Raw genomic sequence first — 14,037 nt, 5'->3', positions numbered from 1 at the left:
TTATTATTATTATTATTATTATTATTATTATTATTATTATTATTATTATTATTATTATTGTTATTATTATTATTATTATTATTATTATTATTATTATTGTTATTATTATTATTATTACCATTATCTCTCTCCTCGTCTCCTTTTTCATCTGCTGCATTTTCTTTTTTCTCTTTTTTTGTTATTTTATGCCTGTACCTTTCAATTTCTTTACTATGTAAATTACAACCATATCTGTCGCGATAAACGTAGGCGTCCTCATCCAATGTCATATTCAGCATCACCATTGACATGCTAAGCGCTGTCATTATCAGAATAATCAACAGTAGCAACATCACCCCATCTTCAGCATCATAACATCCTCATCATGAAGACTGCCACCCTAAATTCTTCTCTGCCTTATCATCATATTCATTACTACTACCGCTACAACGTACACAAATCTATCTCTCCCATTATCCTCTTCCTTCTCCTCCTACACCTCATCATGATTATCAACAATATAATATCGTCGTCGTCATCATCTTCATGGAATTAATCATCATCAGGATCTCCTCTCCACCACTTCCATCATCTTATTGTTTAGCAAAACTTCCGTCACAAATATGTTTTATACCTTTTCTTATTAACCCAATTTTATGTTCCAGGTTCTTGAGTTATAATAATATGAAGGACATCAAATCTGACACCTTCCGAAATCTGTCCAGTTTAACATATTTGTAAGTTAAATGAAACATTTTTGTAGTATTTCATGGACAATATATTTCTTAATCTGTAATATATTCAAATATTTCATTTCAAGTTTACTCACCAGTCTTATCAAAGATGTGTTTAATTATTTGGGAATATGTCTGTGTGTGAGTGCGAACAAATTTCTATGGGATATCTGTGAGCGTGATAAATGAGGAAGACCATTTAAGGCATGCATGTGTAAGCCTATATACGAAGTGTGTATAAATGTTTCTTAATTCCTGTGAATGGGAGTGAAATCCAATTCCTCGAATATATGAGTATTTGACAATGAAGGGAAACTATTAATGCAAGCGTGTTTATGTATGTAGATACTTCAGTCTGTTTATACATGCATGTGTGCATGAGCGTGGATAAAAGACCATGTATACATCGGTCTGTATATTATGTACGCTATTTAAGTCTGCAACACCTCTGATTACTCTTTTAGACTTTCCTTCAACTTGTTCTGGTTCTTGTTGTTGATGATGTCGTTGTTGTTGTTGTTTTTGTTTTTGTTGTTGTTGTTGTTGTTGTTCTTGTTCTTCTTTTTCTTCTTCTTCTTCTTTTTTTTCTTCTTCTACTTCTTCTTTCTTCTTCTTCTTCTTCTTCTTCTTCTTCTTCTTCTTCTCTTATCATCAAAATATTTGTCCTCGCCAACAGCATAAATACAAACATCAACATAATCGCCATCAGTAGCTAAATTCAACACAATCATCCTGTCCTTCGTTTCATAGCCTTATCCATTACTACCCCCTACTACCACCTCCATACACCTTTTATTTCTCCTATTCGTCATTATAATCTCCTCTCTTCATCTTCCACCTAGTATCTATTTAACCATAATATTTTATTTTATGCAACTCGTCCATACTTTCACCCATCAACTAATATTTTTTTTGAATTACACAGATATTTGGAATATAATAATATCGAAAAACTTGAAGTAAGAGCCTTCCATGACCTGCCCAATTTCAGAAGCCTGTAAGTTACCTTAGACTGATTAATAATATTTCATTGACTCTATATTCCTGAATATTTGAAATCTACACATTCATTTTCACACCATCTACTTGTCCCTCCTAAATTCTCGTTCTCTTTCGATAGAAATGTGTGATTGTTTGTGAGTGTCTTTAAATGTGTGTCTGTGAGTGTGTGAACCTGGATATGCATTGGAACGAGTAATATATTTTGTGTTCCACCCAGGCCTGCTTGTTCCTCTTATCTACTCCTGTTCTTCTTCCTTTACTACTACTACTACTACTACTACTACTACTACTACTACTACTACTACTACTACTACTACTACTACTAACACTTTGACACTTCTCAGTTTTTTCTCTGTCGCGATAAACGTAGACGTCCTCGTCCAATGCCATAATCACCCTCATCATTCTCATTCTCTTTGTTATTTCCCCAGTCATTAGCATCTTTCCATTCCAAATCATTATCATTAATATCAGCGTCATTCATTATCATCAAATACCGCCATCACATGTAGAATGTTCAACACTATCATCATCATGTCCAATAGTAACATCCCCCCGGCATCATCACATTCAATGTCGTATCGAGCATCAACATTGACGTGCTAAGTACTGTCATGATCAGAATAGTCAGCGCTGACAATATCCCCCTATCCTTAGCTTCATAACATCTTCGTCATGAACATTCTTCTCTGCTTTATCATCATATGCAACTCTAATACGTCTTCAACGTTCACTAACAAATCTACCTCCACCATTATCCACTTTCTCCTCTTCCTACACCTCATCATAATTATCACCAACATCATCATCATCGTCGTCATTATCTTCATGGCATTAATAATCACCATGATCTTTCAATCCCTTCCAGCGTCTAATTGTTGAGTAACAAATCCGTCACAAATATGTTTTATACATTTTCTTATTAACCTATTTTTATGTTCCAGATTCTTGAGTTATAATAATATCAAGGAAATCCAATCAGACACCTTCCGAAATCTGTCCAGTTTAACAGAACTGTAAGTTGAATGGGACTTTTTTTTATTATTTCATTGACAGTATATTTCTAAATCCGCAATATACTCTCGTATTTCATTTCAAGTTCCGTCACCAATCTTCCCAAAGATGTGTTTTATTGCTTGTGAATCTGTGTGTCTGTGAAAGTGTGAACCAATTTCTCAGGTATGGGGTATCCGAGAGCGAGTTAGATGAGGGAAACCATTTACTGCATGTGTAATTGTAAAATCTCTCAATACGAAATGTGTGTAACTGTTTGTTAATGTATGCGAGTGCGGCTGAAGTCCCATTCCTCAGATGTTCAATATATGAATATTTGACAATGAAGAGTATGCATTAATGCAAACATGCTTATGTATATATATATATATATATATATATATATATATATATATATATATATATATATATATATATATATATATATATATATATATATATATATGCCCGTCTATTTGTAGAAGGACACGTGCATATGTACGGATCAAAGTGTATGTGTAACTCTTTCTGTATATCATGTACAGTATTTAACTCCCCATCAACACTGATTACCATATTAGACTTTCCTTCTACATCTTGTAGGTTTTGATGTTGTTGTTGTTCTTCTTCTTGATCTTCTTTCTTAATCTTCTTCATTTGCTTCTCCTTCCATCTTCTTCTTCGTCATCATCGCTTTCTCTACTTTTTCGTCTTATTGCATATTGTTTTCGTTTTGTGTTTCAACTTTATATTATCCCAAATTTTGCGTATTTTCCATATTTATTTACTTCCTCCTCTTCCTCCTCCTCCTCACCCCCTCTTCTTCTTCTTCTTCTTCTTCTTCTTTTTCTCCTCCTCATTCTTCTTCTCCATTTTCTTCTGGTTTTCCCTTTCTTTCTTTCCTTCTCTCTCTTTTTCGTCATTTACTTCCTCTTCTTGCATTCCATCATTTTCTCCTTAATTTTGTCTTCTTCATCTGCTTCCAAGTCATTTCCTTCATCCATTCTTCTACGTCTCCTCCTTCATCGTCTTCGTTCTTCATTTTCTTCTTCCCTTTTTGATTTCTTCTTCTGTCATCATCAAAATACTTACCGCACCAACGCCATCAGTACAAACATCAACATCATCAGCAGCAACTAATTTCACCACCATCCTCCTGTTCTTCGTTTCATAGCCTTATCCACCACTACCCCCTACCACTACCTCTATACACCTTTCCTTCTACTCGTCATTATTATCATCACCAATATCTGCTTTCTTTACCTACGACCGCGTATTTATTTAGCCATAATATTTTATTTTATGCAATTATTCTATACTTTCACCTATCAACTAACTTTTTTTATTACACAGATATTTGGAGTATAATAGTGTCGAAAAAATTGAAGTAAGAGCCTTCCATGATCTGCCCAGTTTCAGAAGTCTGTAAGTTACCTTAGACTTATTAGTGATATTTCATTGACTCTATATTCCTAAATATTTAAAATTTGCACACCACATACTTGTCCCTCCTTAAATTCTACTTCTCTTTCGATAGAAATGAGTGATTGTTTGAGTGTCTTTAAATATGTGTGTCTGTGTGTGTGTGTGAACCTGAATATGTATTGGAACGTATAATGTAAATAATGTACACAGTTCGTCATCTCTTAAATATAGAACTGTATCATGTAATCGGCACGGAGCCGACATTAGACTTCAATGGAGACATATAGAGAAACCCCATCAAAAACTAGCTCATCTTTCAATCCATCTAACTTTCCAGTGTAGATGTAGAGACTCAAATCGGATACCACCTGGCTTGAATATAATGACACCAGTCGATTCATATAAGGCTAGAAAAGTAGCGGACATGGCAAGACATGCCCTCGTCCGTGAGAGGATCCATTACAACCGTTGAAAAAAAGACATCAACTAAATAACGAAATCAAAAAGAAGTTATCTTTATTACTTAGGAAATATGATGATAGAAAGAGAATCCAACAAGATCTAGAAAATAATTTCAAATGGTGAAGAAACGCCAGATTAAGAGGTTTGTGAAATTGAAAGGTCAGAGAGTGAAGACTGAAGTCAGTCACCCACTTGTGAAAACAGTAATTAATGTAAGTAGCCGACGTTTAGAAAGCTCTGAAGAAGCAGTACTAAACAAATGTCTCAACTTTGCGACAACCATCAAGCGCATTCCATACTTGGACATAAGAGCCCCTATTGAAGAGATAGCCATAACGATACCAAAAGCTCAGGGAGATGAACTAAGGTCGAAAGTGAGACAGGTACTAGAAAAAGCGAAACTTCCCAAACCAAACATCACTAAGGAAGACACTTTCGCTATCTAAAACTACAGAGTGACAATTCCATCATAATACTTCCAGTGGGAAATGTTTCAGTGGTGATGAACAAGTGTGCCTACTCGGAAAAACTGGTAAATCTTATAAGTGATGGTAGCTACAGCAAAGGAAATAAAGCCCCTACTTTGAAAACAGAGAGGAAGTTGTCACAGATCTTGATCAAGAACAAGGATCACCTTACACCAGTAAATTACAGACAACTGAATCAACACTACAGTAAACTACCAGACATGTACGGCCTTTCTAAGATTCACACAGATGGTATTCCATTAAGACTTATACTGAGCTATAGAGGTTCAGTATGACATCCACTGCGCCGCTTCCTTGTGGATATAATCAGTCAATTAGCAGGAAAGTCAACACCGCTTGTGAAGAATTCCACCCACTTCACGGAATTGATCAAGGATACCCCCCATTGAATCCAACCAGATGGTGAGACTAGATGTGATAAGTCTGTTCACCAAAGTCCCAACTGGTGAAGCACTATCGGTGATTCAAGAAAAACTAGTGACAGACACCCATCTAAAAGAACGCACTAGTATACCAATAACAAACCTGATGGAAATGTTGACCTTCTGTGTAGAAACTACCTACGTCAGTGTGGACACTGATATATGTCGACAAGAGGAGGGTTTAGCTATGGGTTCGCCATTATCACTGGTAATAGCCAATATATACATAGAATACTTTCATAATTTGGCTTTACGATCAACACCACTAAAACCAACCCTATGGCTGCGATATGTTGATGACACCTTCATACTCTGGCCCAACAGGAAGATGTCCAAGTGCTGTTAGATCAAGTGAACTCAATAAAGCCATCCATACAGTTCACCATGGAAAAGGAACAGAACAATCAGCTGGCATTCCTGGACATATTAATAACACGCACCGAGTATGGATTCATGGCATCCGTAAACTGCAAGCTGGCCTTCACTGAACGATGCCTCAACTTCAACTGCCACTATCCATACAGTGTAAAGAGAGGGATTGCTCAGTGGCTAAAACATCGAACAATGAATAAAAGTAGCGATCGTGATACCCACCACGAAGAAATGATCAAGCTGAGTAATAATCTATTAAGCAACAACTACCCCAAAATCATAGTCTCCACTCCAATTATGAAGACGAGCGGATAGAACCAATAAACTGTCCACAGTCTGTCTACCTTATATGAAAGGGCTCTCCGAAAAGATACAAAAGATATGCGGCCCATATGACATCAGGACAGTATTCAAAAGTAGCACAACACTTCGCAAATATAGCCGAATAAAACCACCAATACAAGAGGATATGACCAAAGACTGCATGTACTCCATCACATGCAGCTGTGGTAGGATATACAAACGTGAAACATACCTCCCCCTAAAAAAAGGGTAGAGGTACATCCCAAAACTGTGACAACGAGAGATATTGATAAATCGTATATAGCTGATCACGTATGGAAAAAAGGAGATCACCTCCCCCTGTGGGATGAAGTTAAAATAATAGACGGAGAACACCACTGGAAACTACGAAAACTAAAAGAGGCAGCACATATGCTAGGACAAAAGAACCTCCTAAGCAGACCCAGTGCAGATGTGAACAGCATATGGGAGCCGGCATTAAGGAAGGATAGGAGAATATTAGATTTATAAGCCTTACCGTTCACTCCATAATTGCCAACAGGTATATGGCGTAGAGGTTAAGAGTGCGGGTTACTAAACCAAAGATTCCGAGTTCGATTCCAAGCAGTGACCTGAATAATAATAATAATGATAATAATAATAATAATAACAACAACAACAACAACAACCACAAAAACATCGAAAAATATCTTAGGAATGAGAAATTTTCCCAAGACACCTAATAAAGGCTGGAGAGTATATCAGCGGAAACGTTGTTTTAACAACAAACAACAAATGGAAATAAAGTACATAATTACTCATCTCTTGAATATAGAACAGTGGAACGTGTAATATTTTGTGTTCCACGCAGGTCTGCTTGTTCCTCTTATCTACTCCAGTCCTTCTTCCTTTACTACTACTACTACTACTACTTCTATCCACTTTGACGCTTCTCAAATTTTTCTCTCACCGTTGTCATAATCATACATAAACACGGAATGTTTATGTTTATCACTCTTCCATCCATTCTTGTCTTCGAAATATTGTTGTACATAAATTTCTGTAACGTCACACTCATCCTACTTAATTTTTGTCATTATCAATACATTTATAGTCAAGATAATAGATATTATCTACATTGTCATACTCATCATCACCATCATCATCATCATCATCACCACCCTCATCATCATAAACATCATCATCATAAACATCATCATCATCACCACCACCACCATCTATCGTTTTCATGATCAACAGCATTATCGCTGCTATTTTTCATCTTCTTATTTCTTTATTGCCCGCAAAGGGCTAAACATAGAGGGGACAAACAAAAGGATTAAGTCGATTACATCGACCCCAGTGCGTAACCGGTACTTAATTTATCGACCGCGAAAGGATGAAAGGCAAAGTCAACCTCGGCGGAATTTGAACTCAGAACGTAATGGCAGACGAAATACCGCTAAGCATTTCACCCGCTCCATTGAGGCACAGGACTGGTGGCATGATTTGGAACGCAGAGATGCTGAAATACAACTTCTACTTCCTGGTAATATACCTGGTACATACTTGGTACGACTTGCAAGTGATAAGAAATCCTATGTATTATCTGTCCGAGATGTACATGCAGATGTGCCTGCTGTAAAACATTACCGGCTTCGAAAACTTGACAGTGGTGGTTACTACATCACACCAAAACATCTTTTTTCCCGATTTGTTTGGGTTACTAGATCACTACAGCTGTCATAGCCAGTGTCTTTGTCAACGTCTAACAAAAGTTTGTCCAAAAGAGCGTCCAGTTGTGCATTTCCGAAACCTTAAGATTAGCCGAGAAGCTGTAATTCTGATAAAGAAACTGGATAGTGGATGTTTTGGCGATTTCTATTTAGGCAAATGGAACAACTCGGTGAATGTGGCAATAAAAACTCTGAAGCCCGGAACGATGTCACGTGATGAATTTGTCGCGGAAGCCCGCATCATGCACTAGGGAGGAACCAATTTAGATCATCACAGAACTGATGGATAAGGGGTCACTACTTAATTACCTACGGGATAATAAATCATCTCCAGACAGGCTTTCAGTACAGGATCTCATTGAGATAGCAGCACAGGTGGCAGATGGAATGAAATACCTTGACAAGTGTAAATATGTTCATCGAGACTTGAGAGCAGCAAACATCTTGGTAGCAGCAAACATCTTGGTAGCAGCAAACATCTTGGTAGCAGCAAACAAAACTGTTAAAGTAGCTGACTTTGGTTTGGCTCGACTAATCAAGGATGAAGTATATGAGGGACAAGGACGTGTCCGTTTTCCTGTAAAGTGGACAGCACCAGAAGTTGCCTTTGAGCACCGGTTCTCGATAAAATCTGATGTGTGGTCCTATGGAGTTTTACTTCATGAAATTATTACATTTGGCCGTATCCCTTATCCTGAATATCCTGGGAAAACAGTATTGCTTAATGTTGAGAAAGGATATCAAATGGCAAAACCAACAGATCCTATAAATTGTCCAGATTCTTACTATGAAGTCATGTTACACTGCTGGAACAAGAAACCGGAAATGCGACCAACTTTTGATTACCTTTTCTCTTACTTTAACGACTTCATGGTCTCTTCAGAGAAAAATTATACAGAGTGAAAATCGTGTAAAAAAAAAACAAGAAGGAAAACCACAACAAAAAGCCACCCGAAAATAAAATGTGAAAAGACAGAAAAGCACTAGTGCAGCAGCAACAACAACAACGAAAAATAAATGGTGACAGAGAGCTAGATAGGTCATTCGATGTCACCACTGAAAACAAGAAGTTGAACTGACTACTTACAGACATGGTCATTATTTTTCATCTTCTACTACTTCATCATCGTTTACTTCTGTTTGAGGTTCCATTTTAATCTACGTCTTCTTCTTCTTCTTCTTCTTCTTCTTCTTCTTCTTCTTCTTCTTCTTCTTCTTCTTCTTCTTCTTCTTCTTCTTCTTCTTCTTCTTCCTTTTACAACATTTTCTCCTTCAACGTTTACATCTTTTTAATCGATGTCTTTTAATTATCCTCTTCTCCTTTTTTCTTATTCTTCTTCATCTTTTTTATTCTTTTCCTCGTACTTCTTATTTTATTCCTGCTTCTTTCACTTTGTTTTCTACGAGATTTCTACATATTTTCTGCTTTCACTCTCTTTCGATAATTTCTCTTCTCGTCTTAATCCTCTGCTATGCAAATCACAACCATAGATCTCGCAATAAGCGTAGAACTCTTCGTCCAATGGCATAATCACCCTCATCTTTCTCATTCTCTCTGTTATCTTTCCCAATCATAAGCATCTTTCCAGATCATTATCATCCGCATCAGCAACATTCATTATCCTATAATACAGCCATCAGATGTAGAATTTTCAACACTATCTTCATCATGGCCAGCAGTTACATCTCCTCCAGCATCATCACTTTCAATATCGTATCCATCATCAGCATCGTAACATCTTCATCATGAACACTGCCACCAGAAATTCTTCTCTGCTTCATCACCATGTTCATCACTAATACATCTTCATCGTTCACTAACAAGCCTCACTCCACCATTATCTTATTCCTCCTCCTCCTCCTCCTACACTTCATCATAATTATCAACATCCTCATCATCATCGTCGTCATCATCTTCATGGACTCACTCATCTTCATGATCTCCTCTCCACCACTTCCATCATCTTATTGTTTAGCAAAACTTCCGTCACAAATATGTTCTATACATTTGCTTATTAACACAATTTTATGTTCCAGATTCTTGAGTTAAGATAATATCACTGATCATCATATCGGAATAATCAACATTAACAACATCCCCCCCCCCCATCATCAGCACCATAACACCTTTATCATGAACACTGCCACCATAAATTCTTCTCTGCCTTATCACCATATGCATCGCTAATACATCTTCATCGTTCACTACCAAATCTACATCCACCATTATCCTTTTCCTTCTCCTCCTACACCTCATCATAATTATCAACATCTTCATTGTCGTCATTATCTTCATGGCATTAATAATCACCATGATCTTTCAATCCCTTCCAGCGTCTAATTGTTGAGTAACAAATCCGTCACAAATATGTTTTATACATTTTCTTATTAACCTATTTTTATGTTCCAGATACTTGAGTTATAATAATATCAAGGAGATCCAATCAGACACCTTCCAAAATCTGTCCAGTTTAACAGAACTGTAAGTTGAAACAGACGGTTTATAGTATTTCATTGACAATATATTTCTTAATCTGGAATATATTCAAATAATTTGTTTGAAGTTCCCTCACTCGTCCAGATCTACTACTACTACTACTACTACTACTACTACTACTAACACTTTGACACTTCTCAGTTTTTTCTCTGTCGCGATAAACGTAGACGTCCTCGTCCAATGCCATAATCACCCTCATCATTCTCATTCTCTTTGTTATTTCCCCAGTCATTAGCATCTTTCCATTCCAAATCATTATCATTAATATCAGCGTCATTCATTATCATCAAATACCGCCATCACATGTAGAATGTTCAACACTATCATCATCATGCCCAATAGTAACATCCCCCCGGCATCATCACATTCAATGTCGTATCGAGCATCAACATTGACGTGCTAAGTACTGTCATGATCAGAACAATCAACACTTACAACATCGCCCCATCCTCAGGATCATAACATCCTCATCATCAACGTTCTTCACTGCTTTATCATCATATGCAACTCTAATATATCTTCAGTGTTCACTAACAAATCTATCTCCCCCATTATCCTCTTCCTTCTCCTCCTACACCTCATCATGATTATCAACAATATAATATCGTCGTCGTCATCATCTTCATGGAATTAATCATCATCAGGATCTCCTCTCCACCACTTCCATCATCTTATTGTTTAGCAAAAATTCCGTCACACATATGTTTTATATATTTTCTTATTAACCCAATTTTATGTTCCAGATACTTGAGTTATAATAATATCAAGGAAATCCAATCAGACACCTTCCGAAGTTTGTCCAGTTTAACAGATTTGTAAGTTGAATGAGATATTTTTTAGTATTTCATGGACAATATATTTCTTAATCTGTAATATATTCAAATACTTCATTCCAATTTCCCTCAAACGTCTTTCCAAATATGTGTTTTATTGCTTGTAAATATGTATGTGTGTGAAAAAGCGAACCAATTTCTCAGCTATGGGGTATCTTAGAGTGTGATAGATGTTGGAAACCATTTAGTGCATGCGTGTATAAGCCTCTGTGTAAGTGTAAAATCTCTATACTAAGTGTGTGTAAATGATTCTTAATGTCTCTCAATGCGAGTTAAATCCTATTCCCTGAATATTGAATACATGAATGTTTGACTATGAAGGGGAGACATTAATGCAAGCATGTATATGTATGTAGATACTTCAGTCTGTTTATACATGCATGTGTGCCTGAGCGTGAATCAAAGACCATGTATAAATCGGTCTGTATATTATGTACGCTATTTAAGTCTGCATCACCTCTGATTACGCTTTTACACTTTCCTTCAACTTGCTCTGGTTCTTGTTGATGATGTCGTTGTTGTTCTTGTTCTCCTTCTACTTCTGTCAGCATCAAAATACTTATCCGCACCGAGAGCATAAGTACAAATATCAACATCACCATCATCAGCATCTAATTAACCCACCATCCTTTTGTTCTTCGTTTCATAGCCATATCCACCACTATCCTCTACCACCACCTCCATTCACCTTTTCCTTCTTCCACTCGTCATCATTAATCATCGCCAATATGTGCTTTCAGTATCTTCCGCCGCGTATTTATTGAGCAATAATATCTTATTTTATGCAGCTATTCTATACTTTTACCTGACAACTATTTTTTTTATTACACAGATATTTGAAACATAATAGTATCGAAAAAATTGAAGTAAGAGCCTTCCATAACCTGCCCAGTTTCAGAAGTCTGTAAGTTATCTTAGACTTATTAATGATATTTCATTGACTCTATATTCCTAAATATTTAATATCTTCACCTTCATTGGCACACCCCATACTTATCCCTCCCTAAATTTAACTACTTATTCGATAGAAATGTGTGATTGTTTGTGAGTGTTTTAAATATGTGTCTGTGAGTGTTTGAACCAGAATATGTATTGGAACGTGTGATATTTTGTGTTCCACCCAGGCCTGCTTGTTCCTCTTATCTACTCCAGTTCTTCTTCCTTTACTACTACTACTACTACAACTAATAATAATAATAATAATAATAATAATAATAATAATAATAATAATAATAACAATAATAATAGTAATAATAATTATAATAATAATAATAGAGTCAAAATTAAAAGAAGAATGCCATGTGTTATCTAGTGAACGATCGTTTACATATTTCGTAGTTTTTCTTTTTAATCTCGTTCTCTTCTTCTTCTTCTTCTTCTTCTTCTTCTTCTTCTTCTTCTTCTTCTTCTTCTTCTTCTTCTTCTTCTTCTTCTTCTTCTTCTTCTTCTTCTTCTTCTTCTTCTTCTTATTATTATTATTATTATTATTATTATTATTATTATTATTATTATTATTATTATTTTATGTTTGAATTTTGCTTTGCATTTGTACAAGCTGGATCCAAGTCTCACCCAGAGACCTCAAGAGACAACAAGTTAGAAGTTCATGTAGGTGTTATGCCTAGGGTACCATATATTTGGATTTGTACATAGTGTTGTTCTAGAGAATGTTTAAGAAACCATAAGAAAATCATGTGTTTGTTTTAAAATTTGAGATCATATAGACGGTATTTTACGTAGGATATGGGCAGTTCCCATGAACACTATCTTTTGAACTTCAGCCATTTTGGGGTTTCCTGGTATCTGAGCTAGGTAGTTATCAGCCCGTTTCGCTGTCATTCCCAGGGCACCTATGACAATAGGCGTTGTTTTAGTCTTCAGATTCCACATTTTGCTAATTTCTATTTCAAGATCTTTATATTTGCTCAGTTTTTGGTAGGCCTTGACAGATACGTTTATATCGATTGGAGCATAATTTTTGTCTGAAGTCTTTCAGTATGATGTCTGGCCTATTTGCATCCATCTTTCTGTCAGTTTGAATGGTGAAGTTCCAGAGGAGTGCGATGTGATCATTTTCAAGTACTGGGGATTGCTTGTGTTCCCACCAGTTTTTATCATTGGGCAAGTCCAGGTTTTTGCATATTAAACAGTGAATATATTGTGCAGCTCTATCATGCCAGTTGAGATACTCTGTAGGCGCAAGCAGACTGCACATGGAGACTACATGATCGATGGTCTCATTTTGTTGTTGGCATATACGACACAATGGGGAGCTGCCGTTCTTTAATATGTTGGCCTGGTAGTTATTTGTAGGTAGGCATTGATCTTGGGCTGTTATGATAAACCCCTCTGTTTCTGATTTCAAGCCAGAGGCCATTAGCCATTGATGGGTAAGGGTTTGTTAACATCTGCATTATTCGCTCTCTTTGGGTATTTGCCATTGAGAGATTTTCCATGCCATTTATCAGTCATAATATCTAAGGCAGCAATTTTAGCACGCGTTTTCAAGCGCTTAGCTTTTTCTGCGAATGTTTCTAGTTCGTCTAATTCGTGAATTTGTTGTAATTGGAATTCACTTAGATATTCCTTTGCCTGTTTTGTTACTGAGTAAGATGCTGTCTTGCTTTCATGTCTTGAGAGAAGTTTTAGCATCCAGTCCTCAGAGTTTTTCAGATAGGTGTCTAGGACAATTGTGGCAACCTTCATTGCTAATTCCAGCTGTAGAAGTCCACGGCCTCCGTCTTTTCTTGGCAGATATTATTATTATTATTATTATTATTATTATTATTATTATTATTATTATTATTATTAT

At 36.3% G+C, this 14,037-nt stretch overlaps 1 protein-coding gene and 1 pseudogene across 2 annotated transcripts in view; both read left to right on the top strand.

Moving 5' to 3' along the window:
• The window catches only part of LOC106869292 (uncharacterized), a 247,362-nt gene that overhangs the window by 72,357 nt on the left and 160,968 nt on the right, over nucleotides 1-14,037 (top strand). For both annotated transcript variants that reach the window (XR_016238965.1, XM_089345317.1), the window contains exons 21-27: nucleotides 645-716; nucleotides 1,639-1,710; nucleotides 2,660-2,731; nucleotides 4,062-4,133; nucleotides 10,306-10,377; nucleotides 11,136-11,207; nucleotides 12,058-12,129. Coding sequence is in view for 1 of the 2 variants with exons in the window: in XM_089345317.1 (XP_089201443.1) it covers nucleotides 645-716; nucleotides 1,639-1,710; nucleotides 2,660-2,731; nucleotides 4,062-4,133; nucleotides 10,306-10,377; nucleotides 11,136-11,207; nucleotides 12,058-12,129 (504 nt within the window). In the remaining variant the exon portion in view is untranslated. The remainder of the gene's footprint in view (nucleotides 1-644; nucleotides 717-1,638; nucleotides 1,711-2,659; nucleotides 2,732-4,061; nucleotides 4,134-10,305; nucleotides 10,378-11,135; nucleotides 11,208-12,057; nucleotides 12,130-14,037) is intronic.
• LOC128251258 (tyrosine-protein kinase yes pseudogene) lies at nucleotides 6,070-9,339 on the top strand (annotated as a pseudogene).

Source organism: Octopus bimaculoides, chromosome 29 (assembly GCF_046866305.1).
Source record: "Octopus bimaculoides isolate indiv1 chromosome 29, ASM4686630v1, whole genome shotgun sequence".
NCBI lineage: Eukaryota > Metazoa > Mollusca > Cephalopoda > Octopoda > Octopodidae > Octopus > Octopus bimaculoides.
Note: the sequence above shows the minus strand (reverse complement) of the source record. Positions and strands in the feature narration are given on the sequence as shown.